The following is a 17,844-nucleotide window of genomic DNA, read 5'->3' as shown; positions in this document are numbered from 1 at the left end:
ACAGTTGAACAATTTTTTTCAAAATTTTCAGGATAAATAGAATGATATAAAACTTGTTGCGCTGTCCATGTTTACCCTCTTAGTTCTTCTCTAATTGCTATAGTTTTAAAGATATTAGCCAAATTTGTACTTTGACCTCTTTCTTGAATTTTTAGACACAACAGCCATGTTGGTTGATAAACCTGGACGTAAATCATGAACATTAAAGCTTAAATCCAATGATGAAAGTTTGCCTTTAATGCATTGAGCAGTTTCAGAGCAAAAGATTTTTGAAAACAGTTTACAGACCATAGACGAGTGACGGTCCAAAAATGGAAGCAAAGTGATGTTGGAAGAAGCTAAAAAGGGTCTTTCGGCCAGGTGAGCTAAAAATGGGAAACAAATTAAAGAAACTTTATATTTAGAGGATAAACTTGATGAACTTTCAACAACAGAACTAGAAAAGAAAACCAGAAGTTCCTAAAATTAAATAATGGTGTGAGTGTCCTTTATACCTACTGACACATTCATTAGATGATGTACAAATTTTAGACTTCTCAAGCACTCCTGATGAATATTAATCAAGGCAATCGCTTCATACACAACTAATTCATTGTTTGCAATATTGTATTTTTTTTTTTTTTATTTAAATTGACATATAATTCAGTGTTCTTGTTAATGGGGCGTACACAAGGCTTAACATTACCGTTTGTCTGATTATTTACATTATTTCTAAAGAGTTGCATAAAGTAATTATCAATTTAAGTACATTGTTTTTGGAATCATTCAATAATTAATTGGTTTGGCTTCTTTGACAACTGTATTGCTGGTAAACGTACTTAAAAATCAAGTATTTGCAAACATATAGTAAACAGGAGACATGTACGCCCTACAATCATTCCATTAACCAAACCAAGAAAACTAAACTTTGACTAATGAACCATGAAAACGAGGTCATTATAAAATTAAAGAACCTTAGTGAGCGCGCTCACATACCCCACGTCCCCACATTGTCACTGGAGAAATAAAATAACTGTAAGAAAAAAAAAAATTTCAGAGGAGTTGCGATGACAAACTGTTGCAGTAGTATATTGAAACAAATAAGTTCAAAGGGGTGTAACTCCTAGAAAAAAAATTGAATCATAATTTCCTGTCGATATGCACATCTACATAGTATGTCCTTATTATTTACAAAGTTTCATGAAATTCTGTTGTGTGGTTTAAGAGGAGTTGCGATAAAAAATTCTTGCAGAAGTATATTGAAGCAAATAAGTTCAAAGGGGTGTAACTCCTAGAAAAAAAATTGAATCATAATTTCCTATCGATATGCACATCTACGTAGTATGTCCTTATGATCTACAAAGTTTCATGAAATTCTGTTGTGTGGTTTCAGAGGAGTTGCAATGACAAACTGTTGCAGTAGTATATTGAAGCAAATAAGTTCAAAGGGGCGTAAATCCTGGAAAAAAAATTGAATCGTAATTTCCTGTCGATATGCTCATCTACGTAGTATGTCCTTATTATCTGAAAAGGTTTCATGAAATTCTGTTGTGTGGTTTGAGAGGAGTTGCGATGACAAAAGGTTGCAGTAGTATATTGGGCAAATAAGTTCAAAGGGGCGTTAATCCTGGAAAAAAATTGAATCGTAATTTCCTGTCGATATGCACATCTACGTAGTACAGGGGTTTTTCTGGGTATTTTGGGAAAAAGGACCCTGGCCAGTTTTGGGAATTTTTTCACACTCTTTTCAATGAAATTGGGAAAACAGCAAATACACCAGATTTGAGTTTTAGTGTGTTTAGTTCATTAAAAGTTATCTTTTATTGTGAAAATAAAGTAAGAAACTTCCAGAAATTTACTGGCCCTTCAAAATTGAGAAGAAATTACCTCTTGGAATTGTAGTTATATGTTTACACTATAAAAACATCTACATGTAATATCAACATTTATTAATGATTAGGAAAATTACTGTCACATTTTATTGGATTTTGACATGAAAATTTGTGAACTAAAAGTAATTTTGAGTTTCTGTATAAAATATTTCCTGCTTTTTCTTTTTTTTTTCCATATATCTTTTGGTTTTCAATTCGAGTGTTTATATTTCATCATCATAGATGTATTTTGTCACCTGCCTGGAATTATTATTTTTTTTTATTGTATTTGATTGGCAAACCCGGAATTACCCTTATCTGCCCCCGGAATCTGACCCGGTATTGTAATTGTCTTCATTTCCGGTTTAAGGCATCCATTGTTTTTCAATGTTGTTTTTGTCAGTCATATACGATTTTACTCAGATTTACACATTACTTGTAGGCGATTTTCGGCATAAAGCTAGCGGTTGAACAAAATGAACATCGCTGTCATGAATATTAAAGATGAAAATAAATTTTGAGATCGTTTGGGAATTTTGCTCCCAAAATTGGGAAAAAATGTAGGGTATTTGCCATTGGGAATGGGTCCGAATACCGGACCCTGTGGAATGCTAGAAAAATCCATGTAGTATGTCCTTATTATCTGAAAAGGTTTCATGAAATTCTGTTGTGTGGTTTGAGAGGAGTTGCAATGACAAGAAACAGGACTAACGGACTGAAGGACTGACGGACAGACAGGTCAAAAACATTATACCCTCCGCAACTCGTTGCATGGGTTATAACTAAGGAGATGTGGTACGATTGCCATTGAGACAACTATCCATCAGAATTTAAATAAGTGGACTTAAGCAATTATAGGTCATTGCAAGGCCTTCAATGATGAGAAAAACCCTCACCATATTTAATCGTATACTGACAATTCAGAAATCATTGCGAGTTTTTTTTTTTTATAATGAGACTGAGTGAGAATTGCAATAATATTAACCTGCATTTTGATATCTGATACATATATCTGTATATTTATCTCACATTTCAGTTCAATCTTCAATAAAATGCTCCACTAGGCACAAGCTATATATGACCGCAGAGGTCGAACCCTGAACAGTTGAGGCAAGTATGGACACAACATTTAAGCTTAAGCCAGCTCTGAATTTGGATTGTGATTGAATATTTGACAGTCAGACACAACATAGGTTTGTGACACAAAATGAATGTGGTCAAAGAACTGAAAAATTTGAAATTGGACATTTACCTTTTATGGTCCAATTTCCCAAATCTAAGAACATGGTAAGAATCAGCATATCAAAGAACCCCAAGAATTCATTTTTAATGAAATCAAACAAAAGTTTAAATTAGGACTCTTTGAACCTCAATGTGGACCAATTTGATAAAGTAACCCAGAATCCAAAATCTAAATACAGGGTTAGATTCAGCATTTCAAAGAACCCCATAAATTCAATTTTTGTTGAAAATCAAACAAAATTTAATTTTGGACCCTGATTAGACCAACTTGAAAACTGGGACCAAAAATCCAATATTTAAATACAGGTTTAGATTCAGCATTTCAAAGAACCCTGTATATATTCAATTTATGTTGAAATCAAACACAGTTTAATGTTGGACCCTGATTTGGACTAACTTGAAAACTGGGCACAAAATCAAAAATCCAAATACATGTTTATTAATAGATTGTTTTGATTTTTGGTGTTTTAACGCCACTTTTAAGCATCGCTTTTGGGCTATTTCGTGGCGGCCAGTTTTTATTGGTGGAGGAAGCCGGAGTGCCCGGAGAAACCACCGACCTTCGATAGGAAAACTGACAATCCTAGTCAATTAAGATTGGAGTCGAGTGCACCTGCACCTGTAACATTCCATTCAGTGCACCTCTAGAAGAAGCATTTGTATGCATTTCCCATAGGGTCTTATTTAAAGGAAGTCCCCCCATTAGCGGCCATCATGGATGAAGGATCAGCTTCAAAGTAACAAAACTTAGTCAGCACCTCATAAGGAACATTCATGCCATGTTTGGTTTCAATCCATTCAGTATGTGGTTCTCTAAAAGAAGACATTTGTATGTATTGTCCATAGGGTCCTTTGTTAAACATTGTCCCCATCTGGCAGCCATCATGGATGAAGGATCAGCTTCAAAGTAACAACACTTGGTCAGCACCTCAAAAGGAACATGCATGCCATGTTTGGTTTCATTCCATTCAATGGTTCTCTAAAAGAAAACATTTGTACGTATTTCTCATAGGGTCCTATGTTAAACTAAGTCCTCCGCTGGCGGCCATCTTAAGATTATGGATCAGCTTCATAGTAACAACACTTGGTCAGCACCTCATAAGGAACATTCATGCCATGTTTGGTTTCATTGCATTCAGTGGTTCTCTTAAAGAAGACATTTGTATGTATTTCCCATAGGGTCCTATGTTAAACTAAGTCCCCCACTGGCTGCCATCTTGGATGATGGATCAGCTTCAAAGTAACAACATTTGGTCAGCACCTCATAAGGAACATTCTTGCCATGTTTGGTTTCATTCCATTCAGTGGTTCTCTAAAAGAAGACGTTTGTATGTATTTCCCATAGGGTCCCATGTTAAACTGAGTCCCCCGTTGGCAGCCATCTTGGATTATGGATCGACTTCAAAGTAACAACACTCGGTCAGCACCTCATAAGGAACATTCATGCCATGTTTGGTTTCATTCCATTCAGTGGTTCTCTAAAAGAAGACATTTGTATGTATTTCTCATAGGGTCCCATGTTAAACTAAGTCCCCTGCAGGCGGCCATCTTGTTATTATGGATCGGCTTCAAAGTAACAACACTCGGTCAGCCCCTCATAAGAAACATTCATGCCATGTTTGGTTTCATTCCATTCCATTCAATTTTTGTTAAAATCAAACAAAGTTTAATTTTGGACCCCAACTTGGACAAACTTGAAAACTGGGCCCATAATCAAAAATCTAAACACATGTTTAGATTCAGCATATCAAAGAACCCCAAGAATTCAATTTTTGTTAAAATCAAACTAAGTTTAATTTTGGACCCTTTGGACCTTAATGAAGACCAATTTAAAAAGCGGGACCCAAATTAAAAATCTAAACACACGGTTAGATTTGGCATATCAAAGAACCCCAATAATTCAATTTTTGATGAAATCAAACAAAGTTTAATTTTGGACCCTTTTGACCTCAATATGAACCAATTTGATAGCGGGGCCCACACATAAAAAATCTAAATACATGTTTAGATTCAGCATATCAAAGAACCTCATATATTCAATTTTTGTTGAAATCAAACAAAGTTTAATTTTGGACCCCAATTTGGACCAACTTGAAAACTGGGCCCATAATCAAAAATCTAAATACATGTTTAGATTCAGCATATCAAAGAACCCCATATATTCAATTTTTGTTGAAATCAAACAAAGTTTAAATACTGGACCCTATCTTGGACCAACTTGAAAACTGGGCCCATAATCAAAAATCTAAACACATGTTTAGATTCAGCATATCAAAACACCCCAAGAATTCAATTTTTGTTAAAATCAAACTAAGTTTAATTTTGGACCCTTTGGACCTTAATGTAGAGCAATTTAAAAAACAGGACCCAAAATTAAAAATCTAAATACATGGTTAGATTTGGAATATCAAAGAACCCCAATAATTCAATTTTAGATGAAATCAAACAAAGTTTAATTTTGGACCCTTTTGACCTCAATATGAACCAATTTGATAACGGGGTCCACAAATAAAAAATCTAAATACATGGTTAGATTCAGCATATCAAAGAACCCCATATATTCAATTTTTGTTGAAATCAAACAAAGTTTAATTTTGGACCCCAATTTGGACCAACTTGAAAACTGGGCCAAAAATCAAAAATCTAAATACATGTTTAGATTCAGCATATCAAAGAACCTCATATATTCAATTTTTGCTAAAATCAAACAAAGTTAAATTTTGGACCCTTTGGACCTTAATGTAGACCAATTTGAAAACTGGACCCCAAAATTAAAAATCTAAATACACTGTTAGATTCGGCATAACAAATAAATAAATGTGATCAAAGATTTTACAAATCTAATGCGCCATACTGTGCAATTAAAGATTACATCTTGAAATTTTTCAAAATAATATTTGAAGAATAATTCTTCTTAATTTCTGAAATCTGAAATGAGAAAAAATTGACCCCCCACAATTTCTTTTTATCCCCCCCCCCTCTTTTTTCCCCCAAAAAATTCTTTCCCTCAAGATATGGTCATAATCTCAATTCAAATTTCCAATGGAGTTGGCAACCATAATTACCCATTCAAATTTACCATAGTGCTAACTTAATCTATTTTATAATAGAATTTAAAATATAGTGTCAAATCTTTTTTTTTGTAAAAAAAAAAGATGCAATATTTGCAGATATTATTACTGGTCTTCCTTTATAAATATGCATTTCTTTAAACATAATATAAAAGCAGTGTAAGGGAAGTAACCAAAACGTTGTATTTGGATTACCTCCCTTACACTGTTTTAAATTATCTTTATTGTTCATTAACCATTACTTTATACATAATTTAAAAGCAGTGTAAGGGGGATAATTTCAATGATGTATTTGATTTATCTCCCTTACACTGCTTTAAATTATGTTTTGTACTAAAGTATCTATCCATTAACCAGGACAACCTTGTTTTTCCCCCTTTTTTGCCCCTAATTCCTAAACGGTTTGAGCCATTACCCCCCAAAGCAAATCCTAACCATCCCTTTGTGGTATGGGAACTTGTAGTATAATTTCAGAGAGATCCATACATCGTTCCACAGTTATTGTCTGGAAACTAGAAAATGCTTATTTTTGGCCCCTTATTCCTTAACTGTTGGTACCATAACCCCCAAAATCAATCCTAACCTTCCTTTTGTGGTATTTAACCTTATGGTCAAATTTCTAAAAGATCCATTCACTTAAACTAAAGTTAGAGTGCGAAAACCAATGTGTCTTCGGACGACGACGCCAACGTCATACCAATATACGACCACAAAATTTTTTTGCGGTCGTATAAAAAGTTAACGCCGACGACGGACGACGGACGCCAAGTGATGAGAAAAACTCACTTGGCCCTTCGGGCCAGGTGAGCTAAAAAGGGGGGGAGGGGAGGGGAGGTGGAGGATGGTGGACCTTGGTTGATAAATTAAGATAAGATGCATGTATACATCATGATACCTGCAAAGTTTGAGGCTATAATTAGTTCATTTTGTTCATTTTACTATTTCAGTGGCATGGAACCCCTAAAACAATGACGCGTACCATTTTGACAAAAACTTTCCAGTTATATCATGTCGCGACTAACATTTTGGTCAAATTTTTTTTATACGCTTACGGTTTACGTGTTACAAAAACATAACGACAAATTAATTTGGTAAAGGCAGATAACTCCTTTAAGATCTCACTGGATCGATTCGATCCAAATTAGGCAAAAATTCCTGAGGATGTAACAAACAATTTAGAAAAAGAATTTTGTCGATATCTTTATTTGTTACGAAGGAGATGCAATCCCAAGGAAAACAGTGTTCAGGGAGATAACTCCTACAAAGAAAATTGTTCGACTTAGAATGGGTGAAAATAAAAAGCGCATAAACTGTATGATACTATATAAGAAATATCTAAGCGACATCTTGCGAAACAAAAATTTTACGCGAGAACAAAATTAGGCGGAAGAAAAAAAAAACAACAAGAGGCTCTAAAGAGCCTGTGTCGCTCACCTTGGTATATGTGCATATTAAACAATGGACACAGATGGATTCATGACAAAATTGTGTTTTGGTGATGGTGATGTGTTTGTAGATCTTACTTTACTGAACATTCTTGCTCCTTACTATTATCTCTATCTATAATGAACTTGGCCCAGTAGGTTCAGTGGATATTATTTTGTAAAAATTTACAAAAATTTACAAAATTTATGAAAATTGTAAAAATTGACTATAAAGGGCAATAACTCCTTAAGGGGTCAATTGACAATTTTGGTCATGTTGACTTATTTGTAGATCTAACTTTGCTGTACATTATTGCTGGTTACAGTTTATCTCTATCTATAATAATATTCAAGATAATAACCAAAAGCTGCAAAATTTTCTTAAAATTACCAATTCAGGGGCAGCAACCCAACAACATGTTGCCCGATTGGTCTGAAAATTTCAGGGCAGATAGATCTTGACCTAATGAACAATTTTATACCATCAGATTTGCTCTAAATGCTTTGGTTTCAGAGATATGAGCCAAAAACTGCTTTTTACCCTATGTATTATTTTTTTGCCATGTCGGCCATCTTGGTTTGCGGGCAGGGTCATCGGACACATTTTTTAAACAAGATACCCTAATGATGATTGTGGACAATTTTGGTTAAATTTGTCTAAGTAGTTTCAGAGGAGAAGATTTTTGTAAAAGATTACAAAAATTTACGAAAAATGGTTAAAAATTGACTATAAAGGGCAATAACTCCTTAAGGGGTCAACTGACCATTTTGGTCAAGTTGACTTATTTGTAGATCATACTTTGCTGAACATTATTGCTGTTTACAGTTTATCTCTATCTATAATAACATTCAAGATAATAACCAAAAACAGCAAAATTTCCTTAAAATTACCAATTCAGGGGCAGCAACCCAACAACGGGTTGTCCAATTCATCTGAAAATTTCAGGGCAGATAGATCTTGACCTGATAAACAATTTACCCCATGTCAGATTAGCTCTAAATGCTTTGGTTTCAGAGATATAAGCCAAAATCTACATTTTACCCCTATGTTCTATTTTTAGCCATGGCGGCCATCTTGGTTGGTTGGCGGGGTCATCGGACATATTTTTTAAACTAGATACCCCAATGATGATTGTGGCCAAGTTTGGTCAAATTTGGCCCAGTAGTTTCAGAGGAGAAGATTTTTGTAAAAGTTTACGGACGACAGACGCAAAGTGATGAGAAAAGCTCACTTGACCTTTCAGGTCAGGTGAGCTAATAATAATAATAATAATAATAATCAGAACAAATACAATAGGTCTTTCCACAGAAAAGTGGAAAGACCTAATAAATCTATAAATGTAGAGCTTGATTAACTATTTAATATCCCAACCCTCCAATTGTGGTATGGAACCTTGTGCTTCAATTTCTTACACATCCATACACTTATACTAAAGTTATTGTCTTTAAACTAATTTATTTTCCATGAACCAGTGATGTATACCACAAAAATAGTTCTCTAAAATTGATTTGGTGTTTTATCTATTTTCAACTATGACCCGAATTAAAATTTCTGTTAATTTTCCTATAACGTCTCTGAATTTAGATTCTGAGCAAATATGTAATAAAAGCATAGCTTCTGACACAGACATGACAGAATGAATGTGGTATAAGTTCTTAAATAATTTCAAAATTAGACATTTACCAATTATGGTCCATTATTCAAATTCTAAATACATGGTTGGATTCAGCATATCAAATAACCACATTGTTTCATTTTTTTGTTAAAATCAAACTAAGTTTTATTTTGGATACTTTGGACCTTTATGGGGTCCAGTTTGAAAAACAAGCCCAAAATCAAAAATTTTAAACACTGTTAGATTGCACACATTAAAGAACACCAATGATTTATTTTTTGAAGAAATCAAACAGTCTAATTTTGGACCCAAATTTGGACCAACTTTGAAAACCAAGCACAAAATCAAAAAATCTAAAACACTGTTATATTGACCATATCAAATAACACAAACAATTTAATTTTTGATGTTATCAAACAATGTTCAATTTTGGACCCCAATTTGAACCATGTTGAATACTGTGCCCAAAATCAAATATCTAAATACAAGCTTCGATTCAGCATATCAAAGAAGCCCAACTATTTTTTTTTTCTTTAAATCAAACAAAGTTTAATTTTGGACCCTTTGGACCTTAATGTGGGCCGACCATGCCCCAAATCAAAAATCTAAATACACCTTTAGATACAGCATATCAAAGAACCCCAAGAATTCAATTTTTTTTTAAATAAAAAAAAAGTTGTATTTAGGACCCATGGACCTTAATGTGGATCAATTTGAAAACAGGCCTCAGATTCAAAAAATCTTATAACACAATTAGATCCAGTATATCAAGGAACACAAATAGTTCAATTTCTAAAGAAATCAAACAAAGTTTAATTTTGGACCCTTTGGACCTTAATATGAATCATTTCAAAAACAGACCCTAAAATCCAAATATTAAATACCTAATTAGATTCAGCATATTAAAGACCCCAAAGAATTCAAGACTATTGAATTAAACACCACTGAAATTGCTAAACAATTAGCAATTTATACAAAGTATTGGTTTGGGCCTCTTTTAACTAAACCAATAAGGTTATAACACCTAAAATCAATACCAAACTATATTATATGGTATAACAACTTGTGGCACAATTAAATAGCAATAAATAGGCTTATACTCAAATTATTGTCCAGAAAACAGAAAATCCTTGTTTTTTTTGCCCCTTTTCAGCCCCTTATTATTAAACGGTTTGGACCATGACCCCTAAAATCACTCTCAACATTCCTTTTGAAGTATGGAACCTTGTAGTAAAGTTTCATAGAAACCCACTCTAATACACAAATTAGTGTCCTGAAACATGAAAAATGCTTGTTTTGACCCCTTTTTGGTCCTTACTTACTAAATAGCTACAACAATAACCCCCAAAATAAATCCCATCCTTCCTATTGTGGAATGCAACCTTGTGCTTAAATTTTATACAGATATATACAGTTATACAAGTTATTGTCTGTGAACCAGACAAATAATTGTTTTTGTTAGGCTCTTTCTGGTCCCTAATTCCTAAACAGCTACTATAATAACCCCCGAAAAAAAACCCAACCTTCCTATTGTGGTATGGAACCTTGTGCTAAAATTGAATAGAGATCCATACACTTATATTCAAGTTATTGCCTGCAACCTAGAACTAGAGGCTCTCAAGAGCCTGTGTCGCTCACCTGACTCTACTTTGGTTTTAGAAATCATGTAAAGATAGATAAAAATCATAACAGATACCCAAATAATGATTGAGGCCAAATTTTGATTAATATTGGTCCCGTTATTTAATAAAATATCCTGGTGGCCATCTTGAACAGTAAATCGGCAACAAAGTAGCAACACTTGGTCAGCACTTCATAAGGAACATTCATGCCATGTTTGGTTTCATTCCATTCAGTGGTACTCTAAAAGAAGACATTTGTATGTATTTCCAATAGGGTCCTATGTTAAACTAAGTCCCCTGCTGGCGGCCATCTTGGATGATGGATCGGCTGCAAAGTAACAACACTTGGTCAACATCTCATAAGGAACATTCATGCCATGTTTGGTTCCATTCCATTTATTGGTTCTCTAAAAGAAGACATTTTTATGTATTTCCCATAGGGTCCTATGTAAAACTAAGTCCCCCGCTGGCGGCCATCTTGGATGATGGATCGGCTACAAAGTAACAACACTTGGTCAGCATCTCATAAGGAAGATTCATGCCATGTTTGGTTTCATTCCATTCAGTGGTTCTCTAAAAGAAGACATTTGTATGTATTTCCCATAGGTCCTTTGTTAAACTAAGTCCCCTGCTGTCGGCCATCTTGGATGATGGACCTACTGCAAAGTAACAACACTTGGTCAGCACCTCAAAAGGAACATTCATGCCATGTTTGGTTTCATTCCATTCAGTGGTTCTCTAAAAGAAGACATTTGTATGTATTTCCCATAGGGTCCTATGTTAAACTAAGTCCCCCGCTGGCGGCCATCTTGGATGATGGACCTACTGCAAAGTAACAACACTTGGTCAGCATCTCATAAGGAACATTCATGCCATGTTTGCTTCCATTCCATTCAGTGGTTCTCTCAAAGAAGACATTTGTATGTATTTCCCAAAGGGTCCTATGTTAAACTAAGTTCCCAGATGGCAGCCATCTTGGATGATGGATCGGCTACAAAGTAACAACACTTGGTCAGCATCTCATAAGGAACATTCATGCCATGTTTGGTTTCATTCCATTCAGTGGTTCTCTAAAAGAAGACATTTTTATGTATTTCCCATAGGGTCCTATGTTAAACTAAGTCCCCCGCTGGCGGCCATCTTGGATGATGGATCGGCTACAAAGTAACAACACTTGGTCAGCACCTCATAAGGAACATTCATGCCATGTTTGGTTTCATTCCATTCAGTGGTTCTCTCAAAGAAGACATTTGTATGTATTTCCCAAAGGGTCCTATGTTAAACTAAGTTCCCAGATGGCAGCCATCTTGGATGATGGATCGGCTACAAAGTAACAACACATGGTCAGCACCTCATAAGGAACATTCATGCCATGTTTGGTTTTATTCCATTCAGTGGTTCTCTAAAAGAAGTCATTTGTATGCATTTCCCATAGGGTCCTATGTTAAACTAAGTCCCCCGCTGGCGGCCATCTTGGATGATGGATCGGCTACAAAGTAACAACACTTGGTCAGCACCTCATAAGGAACATTCATGCCATGTTTGGTTTCATTCCATTCAGTGGTTCTCTAGAAGAAGTGATGAGAAAAGCTCACTTGGCCCTTCGGGCCAGGTGAGCTAAAAATAATTGTCTTCTGCCCCTTTTCGACCCCTAATTATTAAACGGTATGGGCCATGACACTCAAAAATTCGTAAGGGTTCCGCAGAACCCAGTGTCTCGCCTACTTTTGCCGTTAGTCGCAGGCTCAACAAAAATGGGGAAAAAATTTTTAAACATTTTCCTCTAGATACTATCTTTTGATTGTAAGAAGCTTCTGTCCAAGTCTGGTAAGAATCCAGGATGGTTTATGGAACTTATAAATGTTTTTAAAACTTTAACTGCAGACTATATGTAATGTTAACTGGAAGAAAAACTAAGTCCAGTAGTATACGAAAAAACAGGAAATAAATTTTTACAAAATTTCTTTCTAGATACTGTCTTATGATCATAAACAAGCTTCTGTCCAAGTTTGGTAGAAATCCAGAATAGATTAAGAAAGTTATTAAAATTTTAAAAACTTTAACCACAGAGTGAATGTAATGTTAACTGGCAGAAAAACTAAGTCTATTTATAAGTAAAATACGGATAAACAGGATTTTTTTTTTTTGCAAAATTTACTTCTGGATACTGTCTTATGAATGATCATAAACAAGCTTCTGTCCAAGTTTGGTAGAAATCCAGGATAGTTTAAGAAAGTTATTAAAATTTCAAAAACTTTAACCACAGAGTGAATATTTGTGGATGCCCCCACTGACGACGACGACAGAATGTAGGATTGCTATGTCTCGCTTTTGCGACTTTTTTTGCGACAAAAGTCGCAGGCTCGACAAACCTCATTCTAAACTTCTTTGAAGTATGGAACCTTGTGGTAAAATTTCATAGAAATCTATATACTTATACACCAATTATTGTCCTGAAACATGAAAAATGCTTGTTTTTGGCCCCTTTTTGGCCCCTAATTCCTAAACAGCTACGACAATAACCTTTACAAAAATTTACAAAATTTATGAAAATTGTAAAAAATTTACTATAAAGGGCAATAACTCCTTAAGGGGTCAATTGACAATTTTGGTCAGTTTGACTTATTTGTAGATTTTACTTTGCTGTACATTATTGCTGTTAACAGTTTATCTCTACCTATAATAATATTCAAGATAATAACCAAAAGCTGCAAAATTTTCTTAAAATTACCAATTCAGGGGCAGCAACCCAACAACCTGTTGCCTGAAAATTTCAGGGCAGATAGATCTTGACCTAATGAACAATTTTATTCTTGTAAGATTTGCTCTAAATGCTTTGGTTTCAGAGATATGAGCCAAAAACTGCATTTTACCCTATGTTCTATTTTTTAGCCATGTCGGCCATCTTGGTTCGCGGGCAGGGTCATCAGACACATTTTTTAAACTAGATACCCTAATGATGATTGTGGACAAGTTTGGTTAAATTTGTCTCAGTAGATTCAGAGGAGAAGATTTTTGTAAAAGATTACAAAAATTTAGGAAAAATGGTTAAAAATTGACTATAAAGGGCAATAACTTCTTAAGGGGTCAACTGACCATTTTGGTCAAGTTGACTTATTTGTAGATCTTACTTTGCTGAACATTATTGCTGTTTGCAGTTTATCTCTATCTATAATAATATTCAAGATAATAACCAAAAACGGCAAAATTTCCTTAAAACTACCAATTCAGGGGCAGCAACGGGATGTCAGATTCATCTGAAAATTTCAGGGCAGATAGATCTTGACCTGATAAACAATTTTACCCCATGTCAGATTTGCTCTAAATGCTTTGGTTTCAGAGATATAAGCCAAAATCTACATTTTACCCCTATGTTCTATTTATAGCCATGTCGGCCATCTTGGTTGGTTGACCGGGTCATCGGACACATTTTTTAAACTAGATACCCTAATGATGATTGTGGCCAAGTTTGGTTAAATTTGGCCTAGTAGTTTCAGAGGAGAAGATTTTTGTAAAAGTTAACGGACGACGACAACGGACTACGGACGCCAAGTGATGAGAAAAGCTCACTTGGCCCTTTGGGCAAGGTGAGCTAAATAGCTAGGACAATAGCCCCCCAAAACAATCCCAACCGTTTTTTAGTGGTATGGAATGTTGTGCTAAAATTTCATAGAGATCCATGAACTTATAATCAAGTTATTGTCTGCGAACCAAAATGTCTTCAGACGCAGACGTAGACAACACCATAACATAATACTACTGCAAATAAATTTGCGGTCGTACAAAAAAATCGCAATAATAAATGCACGCAATAATTTCGAATTTAAGGTATGTAGTTGGCCACAAAAGATCCTGATATGAACTCTGCCAGACAGACATATACACCAAACACTTTTAAAATACCAAATATTTATTACAGAAATTATTAATGAAAATTACCTTCCATCCCTTGACCAGCAGTCACACCTGAAGATTCCTCTGACATGACAGACTGAAAAATAAGGAATATGCACTGTGAATATACCTTTACTCATATTTCTTGTAGAACTATTAAATTTCTAAAATATAAACCCCCCAAAAATAATATACAATAAAAATGTTACACATTATATAATATATTTATCGATAAAATTTTCATATTTTCCAAAAAATTGTGAGGCCCAGATTTAAAGTGTACAGGTTGTTTTTGAATTTACTTTGTGTTTATTTGCAAGAGCATTTTAAATGCACCTTTGAATCGAAAATTATTCCAACTGTAGAATATTCTAATATTCTGTGACCTTACACTTGTTACCATTTGTCTTGATTATGTCTCCGTCAATTTTTGGATAACCCCCATTTGAAGTATGTAATTTGTGGTAAATTAAGTACAGATATGTTCAACCGTAAAATAAAATTGTCCCTTAAGCTAAGATAGTATTTGGGGTATAACTAAACTATATAGGCTCGAAGGAGCCTGTATATGGCTTACCCAGCATTTTTGCCCCTCAAAATTTAAACAATGCAACAAGAATATTTGTGTTTATTGGAAAATTTCTGCCAAAACCTGTCTTGCTGATCATTTTTGCTCAACCAGGTTTTGTAGTTTAAAGATAAAAAGCAGAAATGAAAATTAGACAAGAGCCTCAAACAAGAGTGTATCGCTTGAGAACCTTGGCATTTTGGCAAAAACTAAATTGGATTGATTGATTGATTGTTGGTGTTTAACACCACTTTCAGTACTATTGTCTATATCGTGGTGGTAAGGATTGATTGATTGTTGATGTTTAACACCAATTCCAGTACTATTGTCTATATCGTGGTGGTAAGGATTGATTGATTGTTGGTGTTTAACACCACTTTCAAATTCAGTACTATTGTCTATATCGTGGTGGTAAGGATTGATTGATTGTTGGTGTTTAACACCACTTTCAGTAATATTGTCTATATCGTGGTGGTAAGGATTGATTGATTGATTGTTGATGTTTAACACCACTTTCAGTTCTATTGTCTATATCGTGGTGGTAAGGATTGATTGTTGGTGTTTAACACCACTTTCAGTACTATTGTCTATATCTAGGTGGTAAGGATTGATTGATTGTTGGTGTTTAACACCACTTTCAGTACTATTGTCTATATCGTGGTGGTAAGGATTGATTGATTGTTGATGTTTAACACTACTTTCAGAACTATTGTCCATATCGTGGTGGTGAGGATTGATTGATTGTTGGTGCTTAACACCACTTTCAGTACTATTGTCTATATCGTGGTGGTAAGGATTGATTGATTGTTGGTGTTTAACACCACTTTCAGTACTATTGTCTATTTCGTGGTGGTAAGGATTGGTTGATTGTTGATGTTAAACACCACTTTCAGTTCTATTGTCTATATCTTGGTGGTAAGGATTGATTGTTGGTGTTTAACACCACTTTCAGTACTATTGTCTATATCGAGGTGGTAAGGATTGATTGATTGTTGGTGCTTAACACCACTTTCAGTACTATTGTCTATATCGAGGTGGTAAGGATTGATTGATTGTTGATGTTTAACACCACTTTCAGTTCTATTGTCTATATCTTATTGGTAAGGGTTGATTGATTGTTGGTGTTTAACACCACTTTCAGTACTATTGTCTACATCGTGGTGGTAAGAATTGATTGTTGATGTTTAACACCACTTTCAGTACTATTGTCTATATCGTGGTGGTAAGGATTGATTGATTAGTGGTGTTAAACACCACTTTCAGTACTATTGTCTATATCGTGGTGGTAAGGATTGATTGTTGATGTTTAACACCACTTTCAGTACTATTGTCTATATCGTGGTGGTAAGGATTGATTGATTGTTGGTGTTTAACACCACTTTCAGTACTATTGTCTATATCTTGCCGGTAAGGATTGATTGATTGATTGTTGGTGTTTAACACCACTTTCAGTACTATTGTCTATATCGTGGTGGTAAGGATTGATTGATTGTTGGTGCTTAACACCACTTTCAGTACTATTGTCTATATCGAGGTGGTAAGGATTGATTGATTGTTGGTGTTTAACACCACTTTCAGTACTATTGTCTATATCGTGGTGGTAAGGATTGATTGATTGTTGGTGTTTAACACCACTTTCAGTACTATTGTCTATTTCGTGGTGGTAAGGATTGGTTGATTGTTGATGTTAAACACCACTTTCAGTTCTATTGTCTATATCTTATTGGTAAGGGTTGATTGATTGTTGATGTTTAACACCACTTTCAGTACTATTGTCTATATCGTGGTGGTAAGGATTGATTGATTGTTGGTGTTAAACACCACTTTCAGTACTATTGTCTATATCGTGGTGGTAAGGATTGATTGTTGATGTTTAACACCACTTTCAGTACTATTGTCTATATCTTGGTGGTAAGGATTGATTGATTGTTGGTGTTTAACACCACTTTCAGTACTATTGTCTATATCGTGGTGGTAAGGATGGATTGATTGATTGTTGATGTTTAACACCACTTTCAGTACTATTGTCTATATCGAGGTGGTAAGGATTGATTGATTGTTGGTGTTTAACACCACTTTCAGTACTATTGTCTATATCGTGGTGGTAAGGATTGATTGATTGTTGATGTTTAACACCACTTTCAGTACTATTGTCTATATCGAGGTGGTAAGGATTGATTGATTGTTGGTGTTTAACACCACTTTCAGTACTATTGTCTATATCGTGGTGGTAAGGATTGATTGATTGTTGGTGCTTAACACCACTTTCAGTACTATTGTCTATATCGAGGTGGTAAGGATTGATTGATTGTTGGTGTTTAACACCACTTTCAGTACTATTGTCTATATCGTGGTGGTATGGATTGATTGATTGTTGGTGTTTAACACCACTTTCAGTACTATTGTCTACATCGTGGTGGTAAGGGTTGATTGTTGATGTTAAACACCACTTTCAGTACTATTGTCTATATCGTGGTGGTAAGGATTGATGGATTGATTGTTGGAGTTAAACACCACTTTCAGTACTATTGTCTATATCGTGGTGGTAAGGATTGAT

At 34.8% G+C, this 17,844-nt stretch overlaps 1 protein-coding gene and 1 long non-coding RNA gene across 4 annotated transcripts in view; both read right to left on the bottom strand.

Annotated features, from left to right (window-relative positions):
- Positions 1–17,844, bottom strand: part of LOC127731864 (uncharacterized) — a 74,371-nt gene that overhangs the window by 33,674 nt on the left and 22,853 nt on the right. For both annotated transcript variants that reach the window (XM_052240729.1, XM_052240730.1), the window contains one exon: positions 14,765–14,816. In XM_052240729.1, coding sequence (XP_052096689.1) covers positions 14,765–14,816 — 52 coding nt within the window. The remainder of the gene's footprint in view (positions 1–14,764; positions 14,817–17,844) is intronic.
- On the bottom strand, positions 10,857–12,387 carry LOC127731891 (uncharacterized). Of its 2 annotated transcripts, none has more exons than XR_007995893.1 (2): positions 12,343–12,387; positions 10,857–11,512 (listed from the first exon to the last, which is right to left on the bottom strand). It is a non-coding gene; the product is annotated as an uncharacterized LOC127731891 (long non-coding RNA). The 2 variants fall into 2 exon arrangements; XR_007995892.1 differs by lacking the exon at positions 12,343–12,387 and adding an exon at positions 12,011–12,055.

This window comes from Mytilus californianus, unplaced genomic scaffold, assembly GCF_021869535.1.
Source record: "Mytilus californianus isolate M0D057914Y unplaced genomic scaffold, xbMytCali1.0.p SCAF_21, whole genome shotgun sequence".
Lineage (NCBI taxonomy): Eukaryota > Metazoa > Mollusca > Bivalvia > Mytilida > Mytilidae > Mytilus > Mytilus californianus.
The sequence above is the reverse complement of the archived record's forward strand: the minus strand, read 5'-3'. Positions and strand labels throughout refer to the sequence as shown.